General features: G+C 34.4%; 1 protein-coding gene across 1 annotated transcript in view; it reads right to left on the bottom strand.

The window, feature by feature from the left end:
• Positions 1-3,635: 3,635 nt before the first annotated feature.
• The window catches only part of LOC134854847 (solute carrier family 23 member 2-like), a 37,140-nt gene continuing 21,772 nt past the window's right edge, over positions 3,636-19,003 (bottom strand). Inside the window, exons 5-7 of the mRNA XM_063871206.1 lie at positions 7,760-7,865; positions 4,909-5,103; positions 3,636-4,203 (exon numbers count right to left, since the gene is read on the bottom strand). Of these exons, the coding sequence (XP_063727276.1) occupies positions 3,689-4,203; positions 4,909-5,103; positions 7,760-7,865 (816 nt within the window). The 3' untranslated portion in view covers positions 3,636-3,688. The remainder of the gene's footprint in view (positions 4,204-4,908; positions 5,104-7,759; positions 7,866-19,003) is intronic.

Raw genomic sequence — 19,003 nt, 5'->3', positions numbered from 1 at the left:
TAACCAACCAGAACGCAGGGACTTGCCAGTTTACACCAAAAATAGGGACCACGTTTTTATTGTTTCTTTTTAGCCTATTACGAAAAATCAACAAAATCACTCAAATCTGGGACACCTCAAATATTGTAGAAAAGATTGTGAAGAACTCAAAAAGAATAACTCAAAAAACTCCACTACACGATTGCAATACCATTGCTTATCTCCAGGGCGATGAATGAACAAAAAATTTGAAATGAAGTTTCAAAAAACCCAAGAAACATTTTAAACTTACAGAAAAAGTAAAAACCACGAGCAAAAACGGAGCTTCCCACCATTTTTGACACCAAACAAATGAAGCAGAGCACATTAAGCAAAAGGAAAACCAATAGGTCAACATTATTCAAAAACCTCTACAAAAAATTTCTGGATCGATTTTCTCGAATTCTACATCAGTGTCTTACATCTGTGTTCTACATCTGTGTATCTCTAATGCTTTTGACAGAGTTTGCCACCGTATTCTATTGGAGCTGCTCCAAAGAAGCAGTGTTAGAAAAATCTTAACAAAATGGATACAAATTATCTAGACTAACTAGTCCCTCAATTCTAACACAAAAAATCGTCACACCTCGGCATAGAGTCCAACGTATCCATCACGACCCCAACTTATGCGCGTATTTGTATCTCTACAAATTCCTTGATTCAGCGAAAACTGGTGCTTTTAGTTATCTTACATCTGTTAGGCGTGATGTATCAATTAAAAAAAAATTGTTTGAATTGAACTTTCAAAACTTTTCATTTCTTAATTTGTCAAATTCGTCGGAAAAAATTTAGTCTTAACTAAATCCCGTCATTGCAATTTCTTTGATACCTTGTTGCAATTTTTGCCATTTTCCTCAATTAACTTTTTTTACAGATATTCTCTCGTAAAAATGATTTCTTTGCTATTTTCAAAGATAGGGGAAGTTTTGTGATAGCTTTTTATTCAATTAGTGTATTTCAACAGGTCATGTCTGAATATGACATGCACATAGCAATCTCGTTTGGAGTGAGCGAAATCAGTGTAATTAAGTTTAAAAACTTTTAAAATTTAGTTGAAAATTATTCTAAAAAAAATTTTTCAGCTTTAGCTCAATGAACCTGAAAATTTGTTTTTTTACAGAGATGCTAATAACATTGCTGTTTTTATGATTCATTATGACTTAAACATGGATGTATTTTTTATGATTCATTCGTGAAAATTGAATGCCAATCGAAATGAAATTTCATTAATGAACCGCAACTGAAGCAGTCATTGCTATAATTTTCAAGATTGCAGTTTTGATTTCAGCAAACTTTCTGGTAGTTGCTGTCAGAATGTTGCTTTGCACAACACAAATTACGGTCGAATTGTAAACTGCAAACCATAAATAGCATCTTTTCAGATTTACATAACTAAAAGTTGACACGGTATGAAGAATTGGACATGAATTTTTTCCAGTTTCAGCTAATTTTGTAGTTTCGTACTGGTCAACTATCAAGATTGCTTACTATGTGAAAAGCATAACTTATAAAATCACGGCTTCATTTGTTTTCGAAAAGGGTAAGATGAGTCGTAAATGAAGCAGACACTACTTTAGTTTTTTCCACTTGCGTATCTTGATATTCAAGATAGCAGTTTTGATTTTAGCAGAAAGTTTTGTCACGAAAAGTTTCTGGAAACTTCTCAAAAAACTACCCCTCAGAGTGTTGCTTTGCACAACAAGCAATTCGGGAGAGTTGTGTACTGCAAACCATAAGTTTCGTTCTTTCAGATTTTCATAACTAAAAGGCTCCCCCGTAGTGAACAATTGAACATATATCTTTTTGTTCCGACTTTCGATACGAAAGTAACGGAATATTTGTGCTCGGGGTGGGTTTTTTTTTCTTCAGACAAATTTCGACTTTTTAACTAGCCATTTTTGACGGAACTTTTTCTTATCATTCAAAAGGTATTGTTGTCCTGAGCTTAAGTTTGAAAAAATATTTCACCTGAGATCATTTTTCGTAGAGTTATGATGGTTTAAAGATTGCCATTTTGGCCATTTTGACCAATTTGGGACAATTAACGCGCAATAGAATTCGCGCTAATAACGCGTAAGCGGATATTTAATCCGTCTTATAAATCGTTCCAAATTGGTTGAACGAAGTTTATTTGCCATAATTGATTTGTTACAAGGAACGAAATCTATCTTTTTCTATTTTATATGGCGTGTGGCGGGATGATTTTTATAAAAAAATTTCAAATTTAAGAAAAAAAAACATTTTATTTTATTTTATTTGATTTTATGTTATTTAATTTTTTTATGTTACAGTGCTGATTTAAAGTAACCGGACAAAACGCGTTAAACTTGAAACTTAAAACGCATTTTTCTCAAATTGGTTTGAGTTTAGGTGAAAACTTATGAAAACAAAATTTGCTTAGAATTTTATCAGAATTAATATAGTGTAATTCGTTTTGCAAAATTCGGGTCCAAAATTTTACCCCGAAAATGGGTCATTTTGGTTTTTCTTAGTTAATCAAAAATTACGCCAAAAATACCACAGACATAATCACAGGGTTCAAAAATTAAGTCGATCACAGACATAATTATATCAAAGTGAGCCCCTTATGTAGCTCAACAAACTTTAAAAAGGGTATTTTCTCCCAAAAAAAATGCATATTGTTTAAAAATTGTTTGTAAATAAAAAGTTGGTATTTTATATATTAAAAATGACCTTTTTTGTCTATCAAACAAAGAATAAATTAATTTATACAATATTTTGGAGATTATACCCTTCTTAAAGTTTGTTGAGCTACGTAAGGGGCTCACTTTGATATAATTAGGTCTGTGATCGACTGGGTATTTTTGGCGTAATTTTTGATTAACTAAGAAAAACCAGAATGACCCATTTTTGGGTTAAAATTTCGGACCCGAATTTCGCAAAACAAATTACTTCATATATATTTTGCTAAAATTCTAAGCAAGTTTTGTCTTCATAAGTTTTCACCTAAACTCAACCCAATTTGAGAAAAAAACGTTTTAAATTTCAAGTTTAACGCTTTTTTTCGGTTAATTTAAATCAGCACTGTATTACTGCTGCTCCATAAACCTTAAAAGGCAGTCGGAACATTCAGGGCTTCGCCCTGATACGAGCAGTCTTGTTTAAATTTCAGCTACGTTTGCACTTTCGTACTGGTTAACCTTCATCATTGTGTATCTCGTGAAAAGCATAATGCATAAAATCACTGCCGCGTTTTTTTACAAAAAAAGTAAGACCATGATTTTTCCATCGTTGTGGAATAAATGTAGAACCCCGGATTCATCGATGTCCCATCAATGTCTCATCAGTGCATAATCGATGTCTCAAAACTGAAATTGACTATAAATGGGTCATATCCAAGTGCTTGAAATTGCATTAAAAGTTGAATAAATGTAATGTGCATAATTAAAACATAAAATATCTATGCAATATTTGGTACATCTCTTAAATTGATCAAAACACTGCAACAAAAGTGGTAAATTTGTGATTGTCAATGCAATTTCAACCCGGGTACTGAGGAGAATAAAAAACGTGTCTGGAATTTGTTATCTGAGAGAGAGGCTATGTCGATTTTAGCCTTCCCTGGTCATTCTGGACTACGTTCTCAATATATCGGAAGAATTATTTAGAAAAACGTTAATTGTTTTTATAAAATTAGTTTTCACTGGTATCACATTGAAGTCACAGTATAAACGCAAGCTTTATTTTTCCCGTTGGTGAATGCTTCGTCCATAATTGCAGGATAGAAACCGCCCTCGTCTTCCTCTCCTCTCCCCCTTTCACTATCATCTTCATCGGGTGTTTTTGGGCGCATGAAAATTGGACATATGGGGATAAAACGTGCCAATGGTATTCTATCCAGGTACTTGGTGATATAAGGGATGTCATATGTGGAGATGTTCGATACACCAGCAGTGGCTGTAGCTTGTGTTTTGTACCCTCGGTTTTGAGGCTTGCCCGTGGAATGATCGGTGGCAGAGATGGGTCGCTTACTTGATTTTTTGTCCGAGCGGTTGGCGGGGGAAGTTCGACTGGGTTTTCGGGTATCGGATCCCGGATGTAGGGATGAGTGTTGCAGACGTCTCCACTTGTGAACTCCTCTGTCTTCGGCACTTCCAGGGATCAGGTTGTCCAGCACACAACCACACAGACCCCCGATGAACATTCCAGTACTGAGGAGGACTTCTAAATATAAAGAAACTTGAAAAGATTTATAAACTTGCATCAAAACATTAGTACCTCTTCTGCTGATTTTGATGAGAATCAAAAGAAATTTTGATAGCGTTGTGGTGCATCGGCAGTGATGGTACCCAGCAATCAAGTGATTGCGGGTTCAAATCGCACGTGCGTTGCAATTTAGGTGAGCACAGAGATCTACAAGATAAGACAGTCATAGCTTAGTTTTGATAGCAGAAAACAAAAAATCATATGCGAGTTAAATTTTGCTGGTAAATATTTTTGAGCCACATTAAAACTATAGCAAACGCTCTGCATCTCCAAATTATTCAAAACGAATTTCGATCTTGCCCATTGCTATTCAAAATAGTAGGTGTTTGGAAGTTTGAAAGAATGAATTAATTATAAATTCCCTACTCACATATAGGAACAGACACAATAGTACTCATCATGAAAAAAACAGTACGTTTTTTTTACTTGGAGGGTCTAAACTAAAATTGTGTTTAGCTTATGGGACCTCTTTAACTACTATATCCCCCCTCGGGTACCTAGCAACGAATAACCCCCCCCCCCTCCCCCCTAGAAGTAAATCATCGGTTAAACATGTGAGAATTTTATACCTAGTTACGAATATCCCCCTTTGCAAAAGGAGGGACATACTTAAAGAGATTCGCTATATGGAACGTGGTTTTGAGAGATGTTGTGTGGCTTTACCTATGATCTGATCCGCTTCGTCGTTGCCAGTGTCGACGTAGTTTGGGTTCTGGGCGATCCACTGGGGGAGGGAGAGGCCAGCGAAGAGGGAGAAACCGAGGATGTAGAGGTTGCGACTGTTGTTCAGGTTCACGAACTGCAGATTGGACAGACCTACTGCAGTTATCATCCCAAACATGCAGAAGAAGTTTGCACCTGAATAAAACAAAAGTCGATTTATGGACCAAGTTAAATAAGCCCACCCGAAGCCGTTTGGGGGGATGTTAAACTTGGTTCTAAGTTGAAAACTTTCAGCCAATCACAGAAAAGAGAATTTTACGTGCAGCGCTAAGCAAACTTGATACGAATTAAATGCTGGTGTGGAAGACTTGGTCTATCCGGAGGGGGGGGGGGGGGGACTTGTGGGTTGTTGGTTTTGGTTTGGGGGGGGGGGGGGTGATGTTAACTTGATCCCGATTTATAAAACAACAAGGGTGCAGTTAAGCTGGTCGTGCCGTTGCTAGCGGTGTAATCGAGGCATATTGTGACAGTCCGAATAAATAGAGTTATCGCGTACCAAGGGAATTATCGAAACTGTACTCGACTAAACCTCCAATACTTTTCAGGGTTTCAAACTCTTAATTAAAACTGGCGATTTTTGAATTGTGACAGAACTGTGGATGCAAGCTAAAAAAAATGTTTGGACGTTTTTGAGACATGATGGGATAATTTGAGGGAATTGTTTTTCGAGAATAGGTGAATTTCAGAGCGGATATAGGATTTTCTCGAGGGGGGGGCGAATTTTCATTTTGACCTTTTATTCGAAAATTTTGACGACCTTTTTTTTGACGACCTCCTAAAGCACTTAAAAGACGTTTTTGAGCACTTTTTGAAAAATTTTTACAAAAAAATTGTTTTGTTTTTGGCGCCCGCTCCAACTCAAAGTTAGCATATATTGGCGCCGAAGGCGTCTTTAGAAAAATTTCAGGGTCGGTCGGCCAAAAATGGATTTCCTAAAAAGTACCAAAGGGTGGACCCTTTGAGTCTGCAGGGGGTCGAATCCCTGAGTCGAGTCCATTAAAATCCCTTATAATTGATTACAATCCAATTCTTGTTCATAATCGATTTTTTTCACAAAATTATGAATATTGATTATTTTTAGCAAGTCTGTACTCTATTTTTTGCACCATTCTGCAAAATTAAAATCCAAACGAACAAGTTCATCCACGTGTACCCCCTCCATTTTTCACATCCCCAATCTACCTTCTATGCACTCGCCAAACCCATTCCACACAGTTTTCCTACCACACGCACCCTAATACCTCCCCCAACCACCAAAGGTCATTCTAGACCACTAATCAACCCCCCCCCCCCTCACTGCCTTCCTCATCCCCCCTAACGGGCTCTTTTCCAGTCCCCCTTTCAAAAAAGCGAGTTTTTTGTTTGTTTTACGTGTTATTACGTACGGCTAAATGCGTGATGTTACGCTGTAAAATATGAAGAACAAATCTGTTCAGAATTGTCGATTTGTTCACAACGCTAAATTTCATTGCATTATGACAACGCTAAATGGACTTTTCAAAATTGAATTTGAAAGGGGGGAACTGGAAAAGAGCCCCCTAACGTTTCACGTTTCCCGCCTCCCTAGTTTACCGCGTCCCCCAAGATTTTACCCCCTCATAGGTTAGAGGTGGTTAGCGTAGGTGAGGGGATCAATATTGGGGGTAGCAAACTGGGGGATCAAAATGGTTGGGCGTTAGATTCATCAAACCGGCTAGTTACAAACAAGATAACAATTTTTTAGCAAAAATAAGTCTCATTTTGCAATTTTTTTTAAATGTGCGTTAAATCAAAAGCAACAGCCAATTTGTGAAAATACTCCCTTTTGTTGAATATGTCTGACTAACTTTGGAAAAAAAATGACGTAATCCATTATACTCGATAATAATCAATTAAAATGGATTATATCGATTTGTCAGAGAAATAGTTTCTCATCCATTTTTAATCGATTATAAACTAATCCTTTTGACCTCCGTGGAGACTGGTAATGAAAACATAATTTAATCGATTATTAACCATGAAACTTCAGTGCGGGTGGCAACCTATAAACATTATGAAAGCGAACCCAGAAAGACATTTGATGGTCAAATATTTCAAAAAGAACCCACAAGCGCTGTTTTTGCCACATTTTCTAAGCTTACCTTCCTCGCGAAAATCAATGAACTTAAAGATCATAAACTATAGCTTAAGTATTGTAATTTTTTGCCCCTGAGCTTAAGCATCGTTGTTTTATGAAATCTATTAAATTTTGTATCTTTTAAAGGTCTTGAGTCGCGCTATTTATATTTCGTATGCCACAAAAACAGTCAGACAACCTTGTGTCAAAGTCGTTGCTTGACGCAGACACAACGTTTTTCTCATCCTTTAAAAAAGGATTTTTTTCTTAATCATGGCTTAAATATCAATTTATTGGCAAGTGTAACATTCGTATGTTGTTAATTTCCATCTAAAATGAAATGTTTTGGGTGTTTTTTGTCATGCGCCCAAAATCACCAAACTGATAATCTAGCTCTTATTGAAAATCTTAAGCTGAAATTAATGTCGACCAATTAAACTGGAACATTATAATGCAATGTTCCGGATAACAAAAATACCTCCCTAATACCTCCCCCAACCACCAAACGTCATTCTAGACGACTAATCAACCTCCCCCCCACCCCCCCCCTCACTGCTTTTTTAAAACTATTTGCCACTGATTGAATTTAATTAAAACTTCATTCAATTTCTGATCGGTCTATATCAGTTGATGTAGTTTGTTTATTACGCAATGAAGGATTCAATACCCCCTCCCTCTATCCTCATACGTACTTACCTATAACTGGGTCTGGTAAAGAGGCGAAGAGGGCACCCACTTTGGACAGACAGCCGACCAGGACCATGATCATGGCCCCAAACACAATCACACGACGACTCCCAACCTGTAAACATAAAAAATATATCATGATCATTTCATCAAGGAGCGAACAATTTACTCATGGTTTACAAATTAAACACCGAGGCTAAGCGGAGATTTGCATCAATTGCACCACAACGAAAGCGTAGTATTGCAAGTTACCAAATAGACAGTGAGATCGAAATACTAGCATCGAAAAAAAACAAGGATATGCGGTTGAATATGCGGATAGCACAGAATATTCCGACCATATTCTTAAGAAAATAGAACACTTTTTTTATTTTCATAATTTAAGTGCAGTTTTTAGTGGGTGGTGCTATTCAAGAACTAAACGATCGCGTAGATAATTAATGAATTAGGCATGATTGAAAAACTTTCTTTTCGCAAAAAAAAAACAACCAAACAAAAAATGAACAAAAAAATTAATAAATTTTTTTTGAATTTTTTTCTTATTTAATTTTTTTTTGGTAAAATCAAGTTTGGTGAGCCTAAAACTATTTTGAATATAGTGAATTTTTATATAAGGAACGTTACTCAATATGCTCAAAGTTGAATGAAAAATCAAAATTTTTAAGCAGGTTTTTCTCGACACTGCTTTTTTGGAAAACTTTTTATGTCATTCGAATCACGATTGAAAGGGGTTAAATATGATGTACCAATGAACTCTCTCCGATAATTATTTATCAGGGCGGATTTTGCTTGGAAAACAAAATGAAGAAAAAAAAATAAAACATACCCGAATACAAAGTTCCTCCCCATTCTTAATGGGCGGAACAATAATTGAAAAACGAAATAATTTTTTTGGAAATAAAAAAATTTTGAGCCAAGAAAAACAGACGAGAAATACAACCACTATTATTAAGCGAGCTTTTCGTATTTTTAAGCCAACAACACGTGGTTAGACGGCAATTGATCCGAAGAGAAAAAATGCCAAATAAAAATGCTGTCATCAAAACAATTTTGAGCGATTAAAAAGTTTGAACTTCTAATTTTTATACTACCGACCAACTTGATTTATTCAAAACAGTAACAATCAATTTTTTAATTCCTAAATCTAAGCAAAATAAGTTCACAAAACCGACAAAACATGAGCTAAATTGATTTATGCAAAAAAAAAATTTTGAAAAAAAAAGTTAGTAATTTAAAAGTAATTTTTAAAATCTACAAGAGTTTATCAACGGCACTTGAAACTACAATGAAAACTGCACGGTATCCCGCAAAAAAAAAACGACAGTTGTTAAGACGACAACAATTTTTTTGATGGATTTTAAGACACAAAAAATTTCCAATTTTTTTTTCTAAGAAATTTAATATTTCGCTTCGTTTCGAAAAGTTCAATTTAAAAGTTCTAACTATTAATTTTTGGTCTGATTTCATGTTGTTTTAAATTTTGTCGTCTAATTTACCTAGCACCCATCTAACTGTCTATCGATTGGTCTCGTAGGATAGAGAATAACGAAGCTTCATTTTACACTAGTTTGCCAAATTTTAAAAGTTACTACACAGCTTTTTTAGAGCCATCAATTGGTTCGAACCAAACGTTTTTTTACAAGGAGTGAAGTAAATCGAATGGCAATTTACGCGCAAAATTTTACAACAGACCAGCGATTCGAAACCTTCAAAAAATATAACAAAATTTAGGTTACAAAGCAGTATTTAGCCAACGGCGTATTCATACTCGTCAGTAAGCAGACAAATACTATATTAACTAATAAGAATTGAGACAAAAGAGAAATTAAAATTGAATTATAATTTAGTTCTTAAGTTTGCTTTCTCATCTCGATTCCGATTGGTTAACACAGTATTTGTCTGCTTTAACATGAATGTTGTCTGCTTTAAGAATGTTCCGACGGCTTTTTAAGCTCTATGGAGCAGTTATAACATGAAAAAATTAAATATCATCAAAATAAATTTTTTTTATTTTGAGATGTTTTTTTGTAAAAATCACCCCCACACGCAATAAAAAAACAAAGTGATAGATTTCGCTCCTAGTAACGCATCAGTTATGGCAAAAAGGATTACTTCAATCAATTTGGAACAGTTTCTAAAACTGATTTAATCTCCGCTTACGCAATAATAGCGCAATTTATGTCGCGCGTTAATTGTCGCAAATTGGCCACAATGGCAATCTTTAAACCCCCATAATTTTACGAAAAATGATTACTGGTGAAATATCTTTTTTAAGCTCAAGACAACAATTCTCTTCGAATGATATAAAAATTTTGTGTCAAAAATGGCTAGTTAAAAAGTAGAAATTTGTCTGAAGAAAAAAGCCCACCCCGAGCACAAATTTTCTTTTTACTTTCGTTACGAAAGTCGGAACAATAGTTATTGGTGAAACTCCATAAACTAGGAACGAATTTGGTTATAACTAAAACATCAAAACTTTGTTTTCACAGAAGTTGATTTTAAATATTTTCACAGTTAGAACTATGTTACAGCTTCGCTGATTGGTCTAAATTATCAAATGTACTACAGATAAAAACTAGATTTTAATTTTTGGTAGCACATTTTAGTTGCCGAGTCCAAACAAAGATACTAATCTGTGATTTCTTTTTCATAATTTATGGGGTCTCAAAATTTGACCAATACGGGTTATTTTTGGTTGTTCCTCCATCAAATGATGAGAACCTTTTTGTAATTTCTCCACTCGCAAAAATAAGAAACAGAATGCGTGTTGCGTTGTCAATTTTTTTAAATTTTGAGGTTTGCATATTTCTAGGTTCAGTCACAGCTCTAGGTTGAATCAAGCTGGAAAAAAATTTTTTATCGACACCGAGAAAATTTTATTGAGTTTGAAATATTCAATCATGACTAAACGGGCTTTTTTACTATACCAATTCAGGTCTGTACAAGCTTTCTTAGAAGTGTTTGAAATCTCGCTGCACGCATAAAAACTTTAGTCTGAAAAGGCAATTCGACAGCAGGATTTTGAAAAGAGTGTTTCTTTAAATTGCTGCCCTCAACCCGGGCTGACTACCCGATCGTCAGTACTTATAATTTGCTCTCTTTTAAAGGAATGACACTAGAAGACGTTTGCGGGTGCTTTGCTTTCAGAATGCGACACTTCGCACTAAAACCGGCGTGCAGTTGTGTCGTGTCAACCGGCGACCTTAAACCGAAATTCTACGGTTATAAATAGATTTTCAATCTTCTCTTGATTTCTTTTGTAACGATTTGTTGCGGTACCTTTTGTTTCCGGCACGGTAAGAGTAACCAAATCCGGAAAAGGGAACCCAGACAGCCATTTTAACTTGGGTCAAAATCAACTTCAAGAAGCACAAAAGGTTCAAAAAATCATTGAGATTATAATATCTATCGCACCTATTGTTAAAAAGCATTTAACCATGGACAAATCTATTTATGGTGACCGCTTATTCTTTTATGCTATATTTACATTTGACTGACAGGCGATTATTTTAATCTATAATCTAAACCCAAAAACATCGCATTCGTCATTTGTGACGCCAAAACTTCATCTATGCTAATTTTTCCAACGGCGTCACGTAGCGATTAATCATTTAAACAAACAAAAGCAATAAATCACATCTGCCCTGAAAAAACATCATCATACATAATTTTTCACCCGCCATTATTTCCCCATCTAGCTTTGCCAATTAATTGCCCAATAAACTCTCCTGAAAACATAATTTCTTGTAATCTATGCTGAGCTAGTCAATTTGTATTTTATTAACCTCTGAATGAGTAGTCGGGCATAAAGAAAAAAACTAGGGGCGAAATGAGACACCAAGTTTTAGTTTTATCGATTGTCTTTTTCCTCCTCAGAACTACAATTTCATATAATCAGGAAAACCAGCAGGTAAGTTGAGGTTTCAGTCATTCAAAGAGTCATCTATTCAAACATGAAGACTTTTTTCAAACAAAAATCAAAAAATGAATTGAAAAACTTTCAAATGGTCACATATATAAGGTTTTTGGAGGGGGAGGGAAGAGACGGATGTAATTTTACACATTTAACTGCCCTTTTTCAAAATTTTCCTGCTTTTCTATCAAAAAACACTTCTTATACTGTGTATTTGACATCACATTATCTAAAGAGTCCCTCTCTGATAATTTCTAGCAAAAATTGCATTGATTGAAAGTATGAAACCAACAAAAATTGCAAGTTTCTGAAATCCACAAACAGCCATTTTTCTCGTCCCCTACTGCACTAGTCATCATGAACTTTGGCCGTGAAAAATCACTCAACAAAAGTCAAAACAACAACACATTTTTACTGTTCCAACCGCTGGAAGTGGGCCGGAAAAATGTCTGCGGATTTGTTTGCTTGTATTATTTTTTTCTAGAAGATTTAATTTTTCCTTTAGTGAAATTATAAGATTTATTGAAAAAAATATATATTTTTTTTTTCTGGAATCGCTCTAAAACAGTTCTAAATTTAAACAAAAACTCCACTAATTATTCGCTCCATTTTTTACAATTTTTTATGATCTCAGCGGGCCAAAATTTATGTCATTCTTATGGTTTTTATGGAAATATGTTTCTAGTCGGCCTTATCTTCTTTCAACGTCTCGCCAACCAAAAGTTGTACCTCTTGGTACTATTTTACGACTTCGTATTTCGACTACCCTAAAACTCTTCTAAAGGCACATTTGTCGCCAAAAATATAGTTTTGAAAGTAGCTCGCGCCAAAAAACAGGCGTTTTTTACATTTAAAACTTCAAAACTTGTTTCAAAAAATTGCCTGCGGTGCAGAAAATTTTATTATAATAAGGTCATTATTGTCTCTCAAAAAATCACGAGAGCTCTGAAAATCAAGTTGGTGGACTTATTAAAAAGAAATTTTTTTTCAAAAAAACCCATGAACGTTCACATTAGCGTAACTTTTACTATTGGGTGCAGTTTTCAGTTTCGTATATTCTTGTTTGATAATTTGTCTTTTTGCTACCTAACTGAAAACCCACCTTAAAAATTTTCAACTATATGAATCTCATATTGAATCTATAAACTTTTTCGACAATTTAGAGATTCTGTGTTCATTTATTGGGCGCTTAGTAATTCGTTATTCAAACACTTTGGAAAAAATTCCGAAAAGGAAGTATCATTCACTTTTCAGTTTTGATACAATCTTTTTTTTCTTGACAGAAAGTAGCTGGTTCGACTGTATTAACAGAAATAGAGTGCTGATTTAAACTATCCGGACAGAACGAACAAAACTTGAAAATTCGAACTTTTTTCTCAAATTGAGTTAAGATAAGACAAAAAACATGAAGGAGTCGTTTAGAGTTTTACCAAAACTTTAATGGTGCTAACTATTTTGTGGAAATTTTGATTTTTATTTCGATTTTTATTTCGATAATTAAGAATTAAAATGAAGCTAGAAGGTTAATTGATGAGCAAGTTATATAAAAGTGAGTCTCTTACAGCCCAACAAATACCTAGAAGACTGTAATCTCTGTAAAATTTGGGCAGAATGTTAAATTCTTTTTTTAAAAAAATAATTTTAGTTTTAATTATCAAAAATGACTTTTTTTGGTTATCAAGCAAAAAATATGTTCTCTTTTATAGATTTTTTAGAGATTTTACCCTTTTAGATTTTTGATAAAGCTTGGCCAAATTAGGAGGCTCACTTTCATGTAGCAATTGACTTTGCAGCTTTAGTATAATTCTTGGTTAACTAAAAAAAAATGAAAATGACCTGTTTTTGGGGTAAAATCTTGGTTCCAAATTTAGCAATATAATTTGCACCATAATACTTTGGAAAATTCGACCTTATCTTTTTTTGTCTAATCTTAACTCAATTTGAGAAAAACGCGTTTGAAGTTTCATTTTTGTTCGTTTTGTCCGGATAAAATAAATCAAGACTGTAGTAGATTATTGCAAATGGTTCAGAATTCAAAAGATTATAGCTTTACAGGTGGTAAGGTCATTAAAATAGCTTTCAAACGAAAAAAAAAACAATTTTGTGCATAATTCCGCAGAATGATTTTGGAAGAGCTTTTAAATAATTGTAGAAAAATAAACATTTTCTAAATAACAAATCAAACCGGTAAATCAGCACTCAAACAGATAAATCAGCCTTTCGAACAGGTAAATCAGAGAAATACTAACAAAAAAAAATTGATTGATTGTTTGTGTTTTAGGACTCACTTTACGACGCAACATCAGAGAAGCAGAAACAAAACATAGATAACCTTAAAGAAGAACAAATACTCGTCGGATACCCATTCAAACTCCGGCGCTTTCCAATAGTCCAGAGGTTGATCGCAATTATCAAAAGACGGCGTCACCCGAAAACAACAGGAGCCGAGATAGAATCGAACCGGAGGCCTATGTCGAAAGAGAAACGAGGTCGAGTGTGTGTGAAATCTCTGTTCAATTTTAGTCGTAAAGGATGCGCTAGGACAGACTGAACAAATCTATTAAGATCACCGGACGAACTATTTTACCACCCAAATCCATAACTCTTAAATGTTTTATTTTGATGTGACTGTACCACCGAAACGCGACACGTTTTGAAGACCATTGAACGCATAATTGGTATTTTGAAAAATAGTTATACCAGCGCAGCAGAACACATTGAAGAGAATTTCTTTTATGGTTGACTTTGAATATACAGGTTTAGAAGAATATACAAGTTCAGATGATGTAAAAATTAGAAGACTATGGCTTATTAAGCCTCGTTGCTGGCTTTGTAATCAGAGTTCTTTTTTATATCGTCTATTCGCGTTTCAGTTTAATTGAAGATATCGAAAGCACACACTTGATTATATTGACTACAGATCGGGTTCGCTTTATAGTTTATTTATTTCCCCACGCCAAACGTCTAGATTTGACGGATTAAATTTTTATTCCTTTGTGTTGCATAAAGAATTTTTTATTGTTCCGACTTTCGATACGAAAGTAACGGAATATTTGTGCTCGGGGTGGGTTTTTTTTTTCTTCAGACAAATTTCGAATTTTTCACTAGCCATTTTTGACGGAATTTTTTTTATATCATTCAAAAGGTATTGTTGTCCTGAGCTTAAATTTGAAAAGATATTTCACCTGTGATCATTTTTCGTAGATTTATGAGGGTTTAAAGGTTGCATTTTGGCCATTTTGACCAATTTGGGACAATTAACGCGCGATATAATTCGAGCTATTAACGCGTAAGCGGAGATTTAATCCGTCTAAGAAATCGTTCCAAATTGGTTGAAAAAAGCTTATTTGCCATAATTGGTTTGTTTAAAGGAACGAAATCTATCCTTTTGTACTTTATATGGCGTGTGGGGGGATGATTTTCATAAAAAATTTCAAATTAAAAAAAAAATCTTTTCATTTTATTTTAATTAATTTTTTTAAAGTTATTACTGCTCCATAAACCTTAAAAGGCAGACGGAACATTCAGGGCTTCGCCCTGATCCGAGCAGTCTTGTTCTTCTTTGTATTGTTTAGTCCAAACAAAACAGTATACAAAATCAGTGTTTAGTCCTAAAATTGTGATAGCTTGAAAACATTGAAAGCACATAATTGTTCCGATTTTGAAGAAAATGACGAAATGTTTGTGCTCTGGGTGATTTTTTTTCTCCAGGCTAATTTCGACTTTTTAACAAGCCGTTTTCGGCAGAACTTTTTGCAATATCCAACGAATTTTTTTCTTCTGAGCTCAAAATTTAGAAGATATTTCATCTGTGATCTTTTTTCGTAAGGTTATATGCTTTTGAAAATTGCTAGTTTGGCCAACTTGGGATAACTAACGCGCAATATAATGCGTTCTTATAACACGTGTAAGCCGCGCAATAAAGTGTTCCAAATTGAAACAAGACTGCTCGTATCAGGGCGAAGCCCTGACTGTTCCGACTGCCTTTTAAGGTTTATGGAGCAGTAATAACATAAAAAATTTAATGAAATAAAACAAAATGAAAAAAAAAATTCTAAAATTTTAATTTTTTAAATAAAAAATATCCCCCCATACGCCATATAAAGTACAAAAGAATAAATTCCGTTCCTTGTAACAAAACAATTATGGCAAATAAGCTTCTTTCAACCAAATTGGAACGATTTCTAAGACGGATTGACTCTCCGCTTCCGCGTTAATAGCGCGAAATATATCCCGCGTTAATTGTCCCAAATTGGCCAAAATGGTAATTGATCCTGCAGAAGCGTCGACTTTTAATTTTTTGTAGGAGAAATGATATCTTCTTGGGAAAATTGATTATCTCAAAACTTTATACTTCTCAATTTTTTTCTTGAGAAACCATTACGGTTTTGGGCAAAGTCCAGTTTTTGAAATCACAATTTTCGTGCTGCATCAGTTAGCAAATTCATTCAAAATTAAGCACGTACCGCCAGCTTTAGCTGGGCCCCTAGTTGTTTTTTATCGAGATCTACGAAAATTTTGGTTCGCCTAGTTTTTTCCCCATTTAAAAAAAAATTCGACTCAAGTTGTTTTTCTAATGTTTGTGGTGTATCGCAAGTGATGCGAAGCTACGCATCGCCTCTGTGTTCCAATCTCTTCGCTTAGTTCTTCATTGATTACAAATGCTATTAACCTAACAGTCATGAATCCCAAATGAGCCTGAAAACATTTACATTTGTTATACTAAGGCGGGATGAGAAAGCTGTCAAAATGAGATATAGCTTTAATCTATTAACTAGTTTTATTCAGGTGTGTTTCACACTGATCTTCACCGAGTGTTTCGCTTTCGTATATTCTGTAGTTTCTTATCTGATCCAACTAATATACTTTATTTGCTCATGAATTTTCTATGTTTCTAAAGTTATAATTAAAATGAGACATCATTTTCTTAACAGAGTGCTGTAGAACGTTCGGATTTTTTCTTGTTCTTATTCCTCTCCGAGCTGGTATTTTTTTGTTCCGACTTTCGATACGAAAGTAACGGAATATTTGTGCTCGGGGTGGGTTTTTTTTTCTTCAGACAAATTTCGAATTTTTCACTAGCCATTTTTGACGGAATTTTTTTTATATCATTCAAAAGGTATTGTTGTCCTGAGCTTAAATTTGAAAAGATATTTCACCTGTGATCATTTTTCGTAGATTTATGAGGGTTTAAAGGTTGCATTTTGGCCATTTTGACCAATTTGGGACAATTAACGCGCGATATAATTCGAGCTATTAACGCGTAAGCGGAGATTTAATCCGTCTAAGAAATCGTTCCAAATTGGTTGAAAAAAGCTTATTTGCCATAATTGGTTTGTTTAAAGGAACGAAATCTATCCTTTTGTACTTTATATGGCGTGTGGGGGGATGATTTTCATAAAAAATTTCAAATTAAAAAAAAAATCTTTTCATTTTATTTTAATTAATTTTTTTAAAGTTATTACTGCTCCATAAACCTTAAAAGGCAGACGGAACATTCAGGGCTTCGCCCTGATCCGAGCAGTCTTGTTCTTCTTTGTATTGTTTAGTCCAAACAAAACAGTATACAAAATCAGTGTTTAGTCCTAAAATTGTGATAGCTTGAAAACATTGAAAGCACATAATTGTTCCGATTTTGAAGAAAATGACGAAATGTTTGTGCTCTGGGTGATTTTTTTTCTCCAGGCTAATTTCGACTTTTTAACAAGCCGTTTTCGGCAGAACTTTTTGCAATATCCAACGAATTTTTTTCTTCTGAGCTCAAAATTTAGAAGATATTTCATCTGTGATCTTTTTTCGTAAGGTTATATGCTTTTGAAAATTGCTAGTTTGGCCAACTTGGGATAACTAACGCGCAATATAATGCGTTCTTATAACACGTGTAAGCCGCGCAATAAAGTGTTCCAAATTGAAACAAGACTGCTCGTATCAGGGCGAAGCCCTGACTGTTCCGACTGCCTTTTAAGGTTTATGGAGCAGTAATAACATAAAAAATTTAATGAAATAAAACAAAATGAAAAAAAAAATTCTAAAATTTTAATTTTTTAAATAAAAAATATCCCCCCATACGCCATATAAAGTACAAAAGAATAAATTCCGTTCCTTGTAACAAAACAATTATGGCAAATAAGCTTCTTTCAACCAAATTGGAACGATTTCTAAGACGGATTGACTCTCCGCTTCCGCGTTAATAGCGCGAAATATATCCCGCGTTAATTGTCCCAAATTGGCCAAAATGGCAATCTTTAAACCCTCATAAATGATCACAGGTGAAATATCTTTTCGAATTTGAGCTCAAAACAACAATACCTTTTGAAGGGTGTAATCCCAGCCCAAGCACAAATATTCCGTTACTTTCGACTCGAAAGTGGGAACAATGAGGGGAGTCATTTAGTCGTCTTATTAGGGACCCAAGACGCTGAATACATCCCTTTGCAGATTACCTTAGCGTGTGTGGGGTAAAGTTATGAGGGCTTAAAACTTACGAATTGTGGAAAAATTACCCCACAATTTGTTGCGTTATGTTTTGTGCTATTACCGCGTGAGCAGCGATTTAACCCGGCTCAAAAATCAATCCAAACTGATAAATTGGATTAAAGTATGCTAGCTGCTCTAATTAAAATGCTACTATATGATAATAATGTAACTTTGTACTTTAGAGAGCTTTTAGGGATTGATTTTCAAAAAAAAAATTTTTTTGTCAATTATAAGTCCAACTCTACTCCATGCACATAAAAGACCGATCGAAGCAGTCAGGGAGTTTATCTAATATGAGAAATTTTGTTTAGTTTACTTTGATTTTCAATAAAGAAACTTAATAAATCAATGTAATATTCTAAAACGCCGAAAAACAGAAACTACTCAATCGTTTTCGACAGTACTTCATGCTTGAGCTATCTACTTAAAAACTATAACAAGGTAACTCTTGTCGTTTGATCAGGAATAAATTATCAATTAAGAAAAAATCAATTTTGAGTAAAACAAGTGAACGTTGGCAGAAAAAAAGAACTGGGATTTTTCAATGAAATAACTCTGATATCTACAATTTAAGTTGAAGAAAACAATGTCTTTTGTTGGGAGCAATAACTAACAGATTAGAGCACGGATGCATATGTAAAAAAAACGAATCTTTCTTTTATTACATCGACAGACCTATTTGAAAGTCACCCAGCAAAAAAACTTGGTCCTCAAAAACTTTTTACTTTCTGCTATCTATACAAAACTCAAACTGTGTATTCAAAATTGTTTGTTGCTCTAATCTCCCTACTCGGTTGAGTAGGAAAAAAAATTGTTTTTTTTTGTATTGTGGGAAACACAAGAATTTTGCACGGCATGGTTGA

This window comes from Symsagittifera roscoffensis, chromosome 9, assembly GCF_963678635.1.
Source record: "Symsagittifera roscoffensis chromosome 9, txSymRosc1.1, whole genome shotgun sequence".
Taxonomy (NCBI): domain Eukaryota; kingdom Metazoa; phylum Xenacoelomorpha; order Acoela; family Convolutidae; genus Symsagittifera; species Symsagittifera roscoffensis.
Note: the sequence above shows the minus strand (reverse complement) of the source record. Positions and strands in the feature narration are given on the sequence as shown.